Raw genomic sequence first — 13237 nt, 5'->3', positions numbered from 1 at the left:
TATGGCGATTTCTTCTTTTCTGGTTCCCGATTCTGGGCTTTTCATCTGGGTCATATGGAGTCTCCATCGTGGCGGTTCCGTGGTGGTCGGAGTGATGGTATTTCGGAGTTTCGGTGGCCCAGTCAGAGGCATGTTCATGGATGGGAAGGACTATAGACCCAAACTATTCCCTCAATGAGAATTGAGCTCCTTTGTATTCATACAATGACACAAGTCATGCTTGTGTCCCCATCCGTTCGATATGCGGTCACCACCCTGTATCCCTCAAAGGACTTGGATCTTTTCGTAGATGGATATTTCGCTAGTGAAAATATGGCATTGGTCGGCGAGCTTGATGGGCAATTGCCTCAAATAGGTCCGATACAAAAGCCCTCGTTCAAGCCTTCCTTCATAGAGCATCCTTCTCTATCCTTGATGCCTACCAACCTAGCATAACCCTCAATGCTAAGCTAGCACAATGCCAGCCTCGTCGTTCAAAGCCCCAGTCACAGCCCCAGCTGGTCTTAACCACAAACCTCGTTATGTACCGCCCTCATATCCCCCCATGCTCGCCCTCGCCGCCCAACCTCCTCCCGCAGAAAGCAAGCTCCGCTCACATCTTCTCCCCCTGAATCGTCGCCACCACCCTCCTCGTATGCCTCGCGGCGCGAAACTCCAAGTACCAAATGCCCTGCCACGTGCCCGTCGCGAGCCTGCCATTCGTAATCGGCACGCTCACGCTCGCGCCGACCAGCGCGCTCTTGACATGCGCGGGCATGTCGTCGCTGCCCTCGGCGTCGTGGCGGTACAGCCCCGCGCCCTTCTTGTCCTCCGGCACCAGGCGGTCCAGCGCGTCGCTCATGTCGGCGCGCACGTCGGCGTCCCAGTTCTCGTTCAGGCTGAGCGCGCAGCTCGTGTGCTGTATGAAGAGGTGCAGGATGCCGGTCTTGTAGGATTTTATCTCGGGGAGGGAGGACACGATGGTGTCGGTTATGAGGTAGGAGCCGCGGCTTTGTGGGGGGAGGGTGAGGGTTTTTTGGAACCTAGAGGGGGGGGGAGGTTGGGTTAGCGGTGGGATTGGCAGTGGGATTGGCGAGGTGGAGGGGCTATCATGCATGCTGAGAGGGAGGGATATGGGGAGGGAGAGCCTACCAGGCCATTGTTGGTGCCGCAACACAGATATTCGGCGCTGTGCAGCGTACGCTGGTGGGACCGCGGGGTTCGTTCGGCGGGAATACGTAGTTGTAGGGCGCCCAGATGATGGAGTGGAAGACGCCGGGGAAGAAAGCGAGTATGAAGGCGGTGAGTATGAGGAAGGTGGTGAGAGGGGAGATTGTAGTTGATTGGTGTGGTGGCATGAAGATTGGTGTTGAGGTGGGCTTGAGGGTTGATTGACGTCAGAAGCGATTGGTGGGTCCGCAGCGGTAGCGAGGGAAGGTTTAGGCGAGCGGGGGTGTTGGACGCTTTGGAATGGAGCAGGTCAGGGCATTCAGGAATAAATGGATAGACAGGGCAGAGACAGCTGGCATGCAAGCGAAACACTGCGGACAGACAGCTTCCCCGCACCTAATCAATACATACCAAGCCTATACGCATACTCTCCTTCTATCGTCGTCCGCTGAGCGCAGCAAAGTAAGTGCCCGCCCACAGAATTTTCTCTACCTACAGAATGCCGAAAACGCTTTTCCATTTCCCCTGCTAGCTATCCGCCTCATTAACCAACCGTCCAATTCAAGAATTGACACTGCGCTTTTGCTCACCTCCCTCCCTCTTTCACAACTTCGCAGCATCCTCCATGAACTCCTCCAGATTCCTCACCGGCCTGACCCCCGTACTCATCTGCAGCCCCGCCTTCCAAGCATGCACATCCGTGATCAGCACTGGCTCCCTCGCATGCCCGCCCTCAATCCCCACCAGCGCCTTCTCCTCCAGCGCCTTATCCACATCCACCAGCGTCTTGACCTCGCCCGCCAATCCGCTATCCGCTAGTCCCAGCGCCGCCTTCGCCTCATCCATAATCTTATCCACCTGCTCCTTGCTGTCTAGCTTCAGATCCGTGGTCAGATGCGCGGAGATAGCTTCGGGGATGTCGGTGGCGGAGGTGCAGGCGTCGATGCGGGATTGCAGGAGATTGGAGAGTTCCGGGGTGGAGTCGGGGATTTTCTCTTCTGTGAAGATCGTGCGGAGGACGGTGAGGGCCTGGGTCTTGGCTTCGGGGAGGGTGGGTTGCTTGGCGTGGGATTGGGCGATGAGGTGCACGGAGAGCTTGGAGCGATGGGGAGAGGCGGGGGAGATGAAGTGCGTGTAGAAGGCTTTCATGCCAGATTTTGTGAGGGGCTCGACGTGTTGGGCGTCGATTTCGGCTGTACTGTGTTAGGCGAATCCTATCTTCCGAGGAGGGGGACATACATTGCAAAAAGTCATATGCGTCGCTAAACATATGATTCCAGAACCTGTTCCCTTCCTGGTTGAGGTTCTTCAGCTTCTCCAACCGCTTACTCATCACAGCACCCTTGTGCTTCTCAAAGTCCTCCTCGCTCATGTCATCCAGCATCTTCTCAAAGCTGGTAAGGAAATGCTCGATCCTCCCCTCAAGGTACCTGCAGTCCTTCTCAGACTGTATCAAGATGCGGTAACCTGCCCATGTATTCCCTGCTACCGGGCCCGAGAAGACAACGTAGCCGAGCTGCTCGATGGTGCGCAGCTGGTTGAAGACGGGCTCGTCGGTCATCTGGGCGAGGAGGAGTTGCTTCGCGCGCAGGGTACGGTCCATGCGGTTCCCGAGGTAGAGACTGTATTCGATACAGTGGTTTACGTTTGCGGGGTCGACGAGTTGGCGCTCGTAGATGAAGTTGCTGCCGGTGGGGAGGATGAGGCTGCGGCGGATAGGCCATTGGCTGGGAGGAAGCTTCTTCGGCCTAATGGTCTTCTCCACAAGGTCGGTAATCTTCAACGCCTCCTCCTTGTAGAGGTTGCCGTGCGCCAGGACCTCAATGTGGCACTGAGCCAGGACCTGTGGGAAGAACTGCTGCACATCCTGCGGCGTCACGCCCTCGAGCTCCTTGGCCAGCTCGTCATTCATGAAGGCATGCTCGGTCCTGAACCAGCGCGAATACGTGCCGACCTGATGGAAAGGCTGTCCATAATTCCAGTTGCGGAAGCCGCGGCTCATCCGGTCGAGAACGATCTTGAAGCGGTCTTCACGTACCTCGAGGTCTCGTATCGAGACGAGCACCTTCTCTAGCAGAACGTGAAGCTTGTCGTTATAGCCCGACACAGTGATCGACAGACCAGTGCTATGGTTGTTGAAGTCGTAGACAAGGCCAGAGATATCGGCATCATAGGAGTATTCCACCAAAGCGTCGTTGACAAGATCGCGGTATATGGTAGTTAGCACCGCCGCCCTTGGCGTGATGTGGGCCATCGGCGTCCGGAAGTGGATATTCACATTAGCCTTGGGTACCCAAAACTGGTCATCCTTTTTCCACCAGATCCGGACAGCCTCGTCGTTCCTAATCAGCTTCGGTGTCTTCAGCGGCTCCTGAACCAATTTCTTCTCAACCTCAAGTCGGTTCGGAATAAACTCGTTCTTGTGCGGGAAGTGTAGTTCCGCCGGCCGCACCTTGCTCTCAAAAGCCGCTTTGAGTTCAGCGAGGAAATCCTCAGGGATCTTCTCCGTCTTGTACTCCGTCCCATACCACTTCTCTTTCCGATCCCATCCGCCCGGGAAATCCTGACTGATAACAGTGAACCGGAAGTTGTCGGGCCGCAGATAAGTCATAGCCTCAGAAATGAGCTTCGGGTCAAACTTCTTGATAACCGCAGGCCCGCTCAAAATCTGCTTCCGATCGTACGGCCTCTGCATGACGGATGCCAGAGCGCTCGTCGTCCTGCTCGGCGCGCTGTTTTGCTTAAAGCGGAATTCAACCTCGCTCATCTTGATCTGCTCTTCCACCACCCATTCCTGAGGCTCCTTCTCGCATACCATAGCGATATACTGGAAGATAATTTTGAGGATCTCCTTGTAGTGCTGAAGTCCGTCTTCGGTGAGCTTCACGTTGATATTGAATAGACCGGTACCGGGGCATAGTGATGATCCGCCCGCTCCTAGTCCGTTTGCCCATCCTTTTGCTTTGATATAAGCAAGAATACTACCTGGGCCTTCGTGTCCGATAAGGTGGCTAATATAGCGTGCCGGGTGCGACTCGTAGAATTCTTCCTCATCGCGGTATAAGAATGAGAGCTCCAAGGACCGCGAGTCATAGACCGGTCGAGCGAAAGTCTGGATCAGCAGTTCCTTGGGTGTGTAAACCGAAACATGATCCCATCGCTTCCGGGGCAAGTCTTTGTTGGGGACTTTGGAGAAGATCTCTTCGACCCACTCCTCCAGGGTATCCAAGTCCTCGCGGCCCAAAACGACGAGCTTCATCCTGTTGGCGGAGTAATGCTCGGCGTGGAATTTCATGAACGCCTTTCTGATTTCAACGCCGCGTGCGAGAGGATCATCGTGCAGCGTTGTCCAGCTGCCGGTGGAAAAGTGGTTGTAGGGATGCTCCGGGTTCGACAAGGATTTGTTGAGCTGATGCAGCCTCCAGGTGTCCATCTGAAGGTTCTTCTTGTTTTCCGAATCCACAGCCTTGATCTCCCGGTCCACCGTATCCTCGAGGAAAAGAGGACATATGAAGAACTGGCCAAAGCGATCAAGCGCTCCCCAAAGAGGCGACTGCTCCTTCGATATCGGCAGATGCTCCTGTGTAGCATTGGGAGTCGGAGCCTTGCTACTCGCCGGCGTCGACGAAGATGCGGCGAGCTCGAAGTAGTAGTTTGTCGACGTGGACGCCGTATATGCGTTCGAGTGCCCGGAATGCGAAGTCAGGTACTTGTTGTAGTTGTTTTCTTCTGGATACTGTGTAACCCCAGTCTCAGCCTCGATGCGCCTTCAAAAATAGGCACGCAAAACTTACCTTCTCGGTTCCCATAAACAGCAGATGCTCTACCGCGTGTGCAATCCCCGGCATATCCTGTTCATCGCTGAAGCTGCCCACATTCACATCCAGCGCCGCGCTCGCTTTGTCGGTCTTCGCGTCATGTATAAGCAGCACCTCCAGCTGGTTCTGCAGCGTGATGATCCTGTACGAGCGATCATCGAGCGCCGGGCGCTCCAGGTCCTCGATCCGCGGTCGACTCGCGACATCCCGACTGAGCGACTCGCTCATGTTGGCCGCAAATTGTGCTGTTCGATAAGGCTGAATCGCGAAGGTCCTTCGCGAGGTCGTGATGCGGAAGGCTGAGGCAGCTTGGGTGCCTGGCGTTTTATATACGCGGCGAGGTAGCGGCCTTGCGGTGGCGGCTGAGAAATATGGGCGTGGGATCCCTGGGTACGGAGCAATTGACAAGGCTACCAGAGCCTCAGTTCGCACCGCGTTTGTCGTGAATGTCCCACACAGTCCGCCCTGTAGTAGATTTATTTTCCCCAAAAGCCGCGTGCCCAAATATGCGTTCATCCACGGGAGGTGCTGGCGGGGCGACGGGCGTGCAAAGCAGGTCCAAACACACAACAGTCAGCCCGTTTGGCGACCCTAGCCTTCGATCGAGAAGGCTGCCCGACCCGAGCAAGCGACAAACAGGGCGAAGGCGAGGCAGGCTGAGGACGAAAGAATTCGGAAGCTGTCCTTGAGCGGAGACGTGGTGGAGGCTCTGCGTTCCGATGGTTCGGTACCGGCTACTGATAACCAAGCATAAAGCTCCACAAGTGGACCCTGGGCCCCCATAAAGAGAGCGCAACCGAGCCCGCCTCTTGCACGATTTATCCCCGCTATCGAGCTGTCCATCATGGTGCCCAAGGCCTTCGAAGCCGGCTATTCGCACACATCGGGCTTCCGGAAGGTCGTCAAAGCCACCATTCTCGTGAAGAAGAAAGAGGGCATGTCAGACGAGGACTTCATTGAGTACTACAACAACCATCATGCGCAAAAGGCCGTACCGATACTGCAGCGTCACGGGATCATAAGCTATAGCCTTGTAATGCTGCCCTTCCAACCGCTATCCATCGTCTAGCTAGCCCCTTGTGCTGTGTTTGACCCCGAGTGTCTTCAGCTGATTGTTGGGACCGCAGACGTACCACTTGGGCCGCGACCGCAGACTCATCCAGGATATCATGCACAACAACGCGAAATTGCTACAATATGACGCCATTTGCACCTTTGTGTTTCCCGACTACCTGGCTTTAGCCAAGTTCCTTTACGACAAGGAGGGCGCAGCGCTAAACAGCGACCACGAGAACTTCATGGACGACTCCCAGATGAAAATGATGGTCGGAGACGAATTCATGTTGATCGAGAACGGGGAGAAGGTGGGCTGAGTCCCTGGTGCAGGGTGCCGAATGACCTCTCCCCTCGGATGGGTATCTTCTATTGTATACCTCTGCTCTCCAGCAATTCATAGCATGTCTCTGTCCTCACCTCATCACCGTCCCCTACCCCACCCCCTCCCTCCCCGAGGTCTTCCGCGTCCAGCGGAGCCCCTTGGCGTACCTCGCTGCTGCTGCGGACAATCCTTGATGAAATGCCCCTTCTGCTTACATCTGTGACACTCGATGTTGGCCAGGTTGCTCGAAGGCGGCCTCCGTTCTCCGGATAGGGACTGTAGACCACCCAGATACATGTCCTCGTCCAGCGGCTCAACTTTGAACCGCTGCGGTGTCTCCCGCTCAGTTTTCGTATGCGCCATTCGAGCCTCACGCTTCTTCTCGCGCTTCGTCTCGCGTATCAACTCCGCGGTAGGATCATCCGAGTCGAAGTCGTCGTCGGAGTCGTCGTCGGAACTCGATTCACTCTCCGACCCCTCTTCTTTGACCGCAAGGGCGACCTTCTTAGGCACTCCACCCCCAAACACCCTCTTCCCCACCTTGTCCCCCTCCTCTTCTTCCTCTTCCCCCTCTTCGCTCGCCTCATCGTCCGCATCAATAACCGCGAACCCCGCTTGCCTGACCTGCATTCCCCGCGTCCTAGCTCCATCTTGGGGCTCCTTAAAACTCAACACCCACTTCGTCTCTCCACTCTTCTCCGCCGCCCTCGACAGCGCCTCCTCTCTCTTCCTCTCCTCCGCCGCGAGCGCGCTCTGTATGACTTCGTGGTCCAATGGCGTGCCGGGCGTACCTGGCGCAGACGCACCATTCGAGAGGCGAACTTTCTTTGAGGGCGGAGGGCCGCTCGGCGTTGAAGGCGAGGATGTGGCAGATTTGGCGGCCGAACGCTGCATGAACTGATCCATAGTCAGTAAAGAGATACCGTGGTGCGCTTTTCAAGACCAGATAACTTTACCTTCATTGTCATGAGCCGGCTCGACATGGTCTTTGGCGTACTTGACTCCATTGTTGCAGAGTTGACAAGCAATACAGCTGCGGTATTAGTGAGGCGAGCAAAGCGCCAGTTGGTAGCGCTGGGTTGTGCCACAACCTGTATTGCAGTTCAAAAAGAACGCGACCGAGAGATCTGTAAAACATGCGCACGGACCATACGCCAAGACTAATCGCGATATTAATAATCTGGTAGGGCTGGCTGCATGAGCATTATCGATTTCGATACTAGCAGATATTTCGCCTCCCTCAAGGTTGAATGATTTTACTTTTGTGATTCAACGCTCCTAGGGAGTAATGGAGTCCTGGCAGACGGTTGATAGATATTCTGGGTGTTATGGATATAAACGGGGAAGCAGCTAGCGCAGCCAGACAAAAATCTAACTCAACAACCCTATCGACACCGCGTCAGATTTGCCAAACCCAAGCCGCTCAGCTCAGCTCAATTTGCAAACACACAATCGTCTATTCGCACAGTGCTCCAATCTAACATGCCGGGACCCCTAAGCCCTCTCGCCTCCACACGGACCCCGCCCTCATCTCCTCGAGTGCCCAGCCCTCCTATCCGCGCGCATTAGCATTCGATTTCGAACACCCAATTGTACCAGTAACAGAGAATCCAGGGTATTTCAATCACTGCACCTGGTTGACAATCTCCTGTGCCTTGGACAAGCTCTCCACCATCTGCTGGCACTCCTTCCGCCTCCTGACTGTGTACTCGCTCTCCTTCAGCAGATCGTCCAATTCTTCCGTCTTGTACATGTTCTCGAGCAGTTCGCGCTGCATTTCCTCTTTAGTCCACGAGACAAGGTTCAGCATAATGGCTTTGGGAACCATGTCGATCATGGTGCGACGGACGATATTGAAGTAGGACGTGATCAGGAGCTCTGCGCTACGCGTTAGTGAATGGTGAGAGGGACATGACATGTAGATACATACTGATGACTTCAACCTCTTGCGCCTCCTTCTCAGACAGCGTTCCTGAGGCCTTGAGCGTGGGCGGCGGGGGCTCCATAGCCGCCATCTTCTTCTTGTTCTTGCTGGCGAAAAATGAGCCGAAGAAGCCGCCGCTCTCATTCCCATCCAGGCTCGGCGATGACGACCGCGGCGGCACAGCGGGCGGCAGCGGCTTTCCGGTCTTAGGATCCACCTGCGTCGGTTTCGCAGCGTTGTGTCGCTCGTGAACGATGGCCATGGCGCGCGAACCGTTGATAAAGTCCGGGTGTCCGGTATTGATGTAGCAAGACTCCATTGCAACGAGGTCTTTGACAAGCTTGTTGGTCGGGTCCATGGCCTTCTTGAAGAACGAAACGACCACTTGGTGCAGCTTCTCCTTGAGCCCGGGGTAGCGCCTAAAGGTGGGTTTGTTGAGGAGCTGGCCGAGGATACGAATCAGTTCGTCATACACTAGGCTCACGCACTTGAGACTTGGATCCTCTAATCGCTTGATCTGCTGCTTCACGATGAGTTCGAAAGCCGTGGTTCCGACGAAAAGCGCGGGCGATGAACCAGAGGAGTTGTAGAGAACGGTGCGGATATCGACATCCTTGACCTGGTCGAAGGGGTCCACGGCCTTGACACCGTTGGCGTACAGCTCGTGGTAAACGAACGAAATACGAGCACCACCTGACAGCTCCGTTGCTGACAGTTCCTGGTTGTTTCCTTCCAGAACCCCCCGGTATTCATTGCTGAACTCGGTAATCATGTTCAGAACGATGTTCGAGCTGTTGCCAAGCAGGGAGTCGCCCAGCTGAGCGAGCTCGACTTGGTACTTCTGGAGAGAGGATGCGATGCGGGCTTTGATGTCTGGGAGAGTCTGCTTAATGTGCATCATGAGGATCTGAAGATGTTAGCTCCGCTCCCTTTCCTCGTTTATTCTGGTAATGGAAACCTACCAGGTTCAGCTTGCGAGCCAGATAGGGCGTGCCGCAATAAGCAGCCTTGTTCCGGTACGCCTTGTGCGTCTCGAAGAAATTCCTCTCATGCTCTAGCGCATACGAAATAGCCTTCTTGTTCTCGATATCCCTCTGTCCTCGGTTGACGACCGGAACGTAGCCCAATCGCAGCGGAATGATGCGACCAGCCAAGATATCCACAACGTCTGTGCCCTCGTCCATTAAGTCGACCTTGGTCAGCACACCGATTGTTCGCTGTCCCTCCGGATCTACCTCTCGCGCCAGCTTCAGACCGTCCGAGTTGGCCAAATCGGTGTTCGCGGCGGTAACGGCCAGTATTATAGCGTTGGGCTTGGTAATGTGCTTCAGAACCATCTCCTTGATCTGGCGCTCAATATCCCGCGGCTGGTCTCCCACAGGTACCTTGGTCAAGCCAGGCAGATCGACTAGCGTGAGAGTTAGGACGTTCGGCGAGTATATCCGCAGGTTGATGGGAGCTGGGGAAATGCCCGCATTGCGCCCAGTCTTAGAATCCGTCTCCCGCACAATCTCTTCTCTTATCTTGTTGAAGTCGAAGAATTTCTGACCGGGGATGTGCAGGAATTCTCCCCACTCGTGTGGGTTAGACTGTGCGTCCGACGTCTTGACTTCCTCCTCCTCCTTGACGCCATTTGTCTGCGGCTTGTGCGCGGGTTGTCGGTTGATGAGCTGGAGGACGAGCGGTCTTCGGGTAACAATGCCGGTTCCTCGAGGCAGGCTACATGACGCTTGTCAGTAATGCGGCCGCGATGCCAACCATTGTTTGGCAGGTTCCAGGACTCACAAGTCGCGCCCCACAATGTTCTCCAACACAGAACTCTTTCCGCTGGATTGCGATCCTACGACGACGATCTGAGGCAGGTCTATCGGGTTTTGGACCTGAGCAAGGCATCAGTATGCGCGAAGCTCTTATCGCGGCGGTGGGTGCGGAGAGGGCTGCGACGTACCCCTACTGTTGTGAAGACATCCTGGAGCTTGTTGACGAGTGTGATAAGGCCCGGGTCGTTCACGTTGATGCTGCAGCGACGCTGGTTAGCATTCCGCATGCACCCCCGAGGGGCTGTCGGAATAGGGACAACTTACGCAGTCGGGTTCACCGCCATGGCAGGCGAGAGCGTGAGGTTGTGTAAAAGCGCAGAAACAGTACTAATAGCGATGGTGTCCGGCGGCGCAGGGCAGGGTATATGTAAGAGCGTTGGGCTGTTGCAGGCTCGGTGTTGTATTCTGGGGCGTTGTGTCGTAGCCCTTGGAGTTGCGAACGTCAAGGTGCACAGACGGACAAGGATTAGAGACAGGTGGCGGCCGCCTCAGCCACACAGCGAAACTTCCTCGCCAACGCCAGATGACGAGGGTCACCGGCCACGTTCACGCGTCGTCAGCCAAACCAGGCATCAACATTTCTTCATGTACAGTCCTCAGTCTATGGTCCGTCCGGGCAAAATACACGAGACAGGTACGCTATGCAATCCTTCCGCAGTCCATACCTTCCTCACTCATCCACAACCGACGCAAACTTGTCCATCATCCTCTGCATCAGCTCCTCGTACTGGACAATAGTTAGCTCAACATCTCACGCAACATCGTGTTCGCGAAGCTTACCTTCTTGGTGATTTTCTCCTCGCCGTCGCTAGGCACCTCGAACTTCATGCTGCGCAGCTGGCTCTGGATCTCTGCTGTCGAGTCGCGAATCTTCGCCCAGCTGTGGCCCTGCGCAACTGCCTTCTGTGCCTCGTCATGGAATGCCATCATGTTCTTCATCATCCATTCCGTCTTCCACAGCGGGCAGAATTGATCGTAGTCTGAGTAACCGTTCTGCTGCAGGAAGTCTTCCTTGATCAAGCCCGCCACATCAAGCGTAATCTTATCCGGGTCGCCCAAAGCAGATTTACCCACCAGCTGCACCACCTGGTCGAGATCCTCTGACGTGGTGAGCAGCTCCTTGATTCGGTCGCGTAGCCGCGGGAACTCGGGGTTGTTCTGTGCGTAGAACTTGTCTAGCGGGGTGGTGTACTTGCTGTAACTGATCGATGTGTTGACCGAAGGAAAGTGCTTCCGCTGGGCGAGCTTTTTGTCGAGACCCCAGAAGACCTGGACGATACCAAGCGTACTGCTGGTAACAGGATCCGAGAAATCACCGCCGGGAGGACTAACAGCACCGACAATACTGACACTGCCATGCCGCTCGGGGCTTCCGAGAGCAGTAACGCGACCGGCACGCTCGTAGAAGGAGGCAAGCTTAGCGCCCAAGTAAGCCGGAAAACCTTGATCAGCAGGCATTTCTCCCAGCCGGCCGGAAATTTCACGAAGCGCCTCAGCCCATCGAGAGGACGAGTCAGCCATCATGGCCACGTCCTTTCCTTGATCGCGAAAATACTCGGCCACCGTAATTCCCGTGTAAATAGAGGCTTCTCGAGCAGCCACAGGCATGTTGGAAGTGTTGGCAATCAGCGTCGTTCGCTTCATGATAGGCTCCTTCTTGCCGTTGACCTCGATGGTAAGCTGTACACAAATTAGCCAGTAACCTCCTGTTTCAGTACACATGACTTCACCTCAGGGAAATCCATCAACACTTCAGCCATCTCGTTACCCCTTTCCCCGCAGCCAACGTAAACAATGATGTCACTGTTGGAGAACTTGGACAACGACTGACTAATGACAGTCTTTCCGCATCCGAAAGCACCAGGAATGCACACAGTACCGCCCTGCACGCTAGGGAAAAGAGCGTCGAGCACACGTTGACCAACAATGAGCGGCTGGTCAGACGAGAGCTTCTCGGAAGACGGGCGGGGCACACGGACGGGCCACTGGTGCATCATGCTGTACTCGGTCTTGACGCCGTTGAACTCAAGCTCCAGGATCTTCTCATCGACCGTGTAGCTGCCCTTGTCCGCGAGGCGAGTGATGGTTCCGCGAGCGCGCGGGGGCAGCAAAATCTTGTGGTCGCTGAGGAGACTGTTCTCGACAACACTACCAAAGACATCACCTCCAGTAATGTGGTCACCGACCTTGTACTTGCCCGGTGTGAAGTCCCACTTCTTCTCGCGGTCAAGAGCCGGGATAGAGATACCGCGGGGGATGTAGATACTGTCTGCCTCGACCGAGATGGCTCTGAGAGGACGCTGGATACCGTCGTAGATGGTCTCCATGAGACCCGGTCCAAGCTCGACAGACAGTGGTTTTCCCGATCTGTACACAGGGTCGCCGACAGTTAGACCAGCTGCAAAGCGATCAGCCTAGAATTTCTGTCATTTATTGTGGCAGCATACCAGTCTCCTCGTAGACCTGCATCGTAGCCTTATCAGCCTCAAGTCGAATGACTTCTCCGACAAGGTTCTCATGGCCGACGCGGACCTGGATCCATCAGCATCAGATGCGATTTAAGCTCCAGCATGCCACCTACAAGCTCGTACATAGCACATCCAGTCATGTTCTCAGCCACGATGACGGGCCTGGGGGTATCAGTATGTGCTTCCATATCGCGAAAGCGGTGACGTACCCGGAGACGGAGTAGACGGTTCCTGCAGACAATGTTAGAATTCTCTTCATGGAAGCTCCATTACAGAGCATGATAGCGGGGAATAAAAGTACCATGCTGCTCCTCGCCATCAATCTGCTGCTTCTGCTGCTTCTACAAACCCCGCCGTCAGCTCTCCCACCCTTCACGCCTCCACGTCGCAAAACTCACAGGACCCATCTTCAATTCCTCTTTCGTTCCTTTCTTGCTATTCTCTTCCTTCAGACTGTATGGCGGCGGGCTAACGACAATCTCAACCTCTTGCTGCGGTGGGATACCAGGGCTCTTCGGGAGCGGTATCTGCAGCGGGCGCGGGTCTGCGTCGAGCGGGTGCAGGCGAGCCGGCGACTGCGAGATGTCGTCGATGTTGTTTCGGCGGACGAGATCGAGGAGGGAAGGTCGGGCTTTGAGGCGTGGCCGCAGACCAAGCATGCAACGAAGATGGTGGAGATT

General features: G+C 55.4%; 6 protein-coding genes across 6 annotated transcripts; 1 reads left to right on the top strand and 5 right to left on the bottom strand.

Annotated features, from left to right (window-relative positions):
* Positions 1-145: 145 nt before the first annotated feature.
* On the bottom strand, positions 146-1364 carry BU26DRAFT_461255 (UPF0047-domain-containing protein). The gene is made up of 2 exons (XM_033825060.1): positions 1132-1364; positions 146-1022 (listed from the first exon to the last, which is right to left on the bottom strand). Exons 1-2 carry the CDS (start codon positions 1335-1337, stop codon positions 593-595), a joined length of 636 nt encoding a protein of 211 aa, XP_033680881.1. The 5' UTR covers positions 1338-1364; the 3' UTR covers positions 146-592.
* A 388-nt stretch (positions 1365-1752) lies between these two features.
* On the bottom strand, positions 1753-5195 carry BU26DRAFT_432390 (uncharacterized protein; the record flags this gene model as incomplete). The annotated part of the gene is made up of 3 exons (XM_033823973.1): positions 1753-2342; positions 2389-4885; positions 4944-5195. The coding sequence occupies 3 exons, from the start codon at positions 5193-5195 to the stop codon at positions 1753-1755; spliced, it is 3339 nt and encodes a 1112-aa protein (XP_033680880.1).
* Positions 5196-5763: 568 nt separating this feature from the next.
* BU26DRAFT_521418 (uncharacterized protein) lies at positions 5764-6427 on the top strand. Its single transcript, XM_033829524.1, has 2 exons — positions 5764-6000; positions 6095-6427. The coding sequence occupies exons 1-2, from the start codon at positions 5812-5814 to the stop codon at positions 6338-6340; spliced, it is 435 nt and encodes a 144-aa protein (XP_033680879.1). The 5' UTR covers positions 5764-5811; the 3' UTR covers positions 6341-6427.
* Positions 6082-7610, bottom strand: BU26DRAFT_57832 (uncharacterized protein). Its single transcript, XM_033834424.1, has one exon. It carries the CDS (start codon positions 7249-7251, stop codon positions 6445-6447), a length of 807 nt encoding a protein of 268 aa, XP_033680878.1. The 5' UTR covers positions 7252-7610; the 3' UTR covers positions 6082-6444.
* A 5-nt stretch (positions 7611-7615) lies between these two features.
* On the bottom strand, positions 7616-10395 carry BU26DRAFT_521416 (dynamin-2). Its single transcript, XM_033829523.1, has 6 exons — positions 10354-10395; positions 10218-10287; positions 10055-10149; positions 9232-9988; positions 8276-9176; positions 7616-8223 (listed from the first exon to the last, which is right to left on the bottom strand). The coding sequence occupies exons 1-6, from the start codon at positions 10371-10373 to the stop codon at positions 7970-7972; spliced, it is 2097 nt and encodes a 698-aa protein (XP_033680877.1). The 5' UTR covers positions 10374-10395; the 3' UTR covers positions 7616-7969.
* A 253-nt stretch (positions 10396-10648) lies between these two features.
* Positions 10649-13236, bottom strand: BU26DRAFT_521415 (V-type ATPase). Its single transcript, XM_033829522.1, has 8 exons — positions 12956-13236; positions 12859-12898; positions 12767-12788; positions 12671-12719; positions 12537-12621; positions 11820-12487; positions 10870-11769; positions 10649-10816 (listed from the first exon to the last, which is right to left on the bottom strand). Exons 1-8 carry the CDS (start codon positions 13214-13216, stop codon positions 10760-10762), a joined length of 2082 nt encoding a protein of 693 aa, XP_033680876.1. The 5' UTR covers positions 13217-13236; the 3' UTR covers positions 10649-10759.
* Position 13237: the final 1 nt, after the last annotated feature.

The sequence above is a fragment of the Trematosphaeria pertusa genome, assembly GCF_010094035.1.
Source record: "Trematosphaeria pertusa strain CBS 122368 unplaced genomic scaffold BU26scaffold_11, whole genome shotgun sequence".
Lineage (NCBI taxonomy): Eukaryota > Fungi > Ascomycota > Dothideomycetes > Pleosporales > Trematosphaeriaceae > Trematosphaeria > Trematosphaeria pertusa.
The sequence above is the reverse complement of the archived record's forward strand: the minus strand, read 5'-3'. Positions and strand labels throughout refer to the sequence as shown.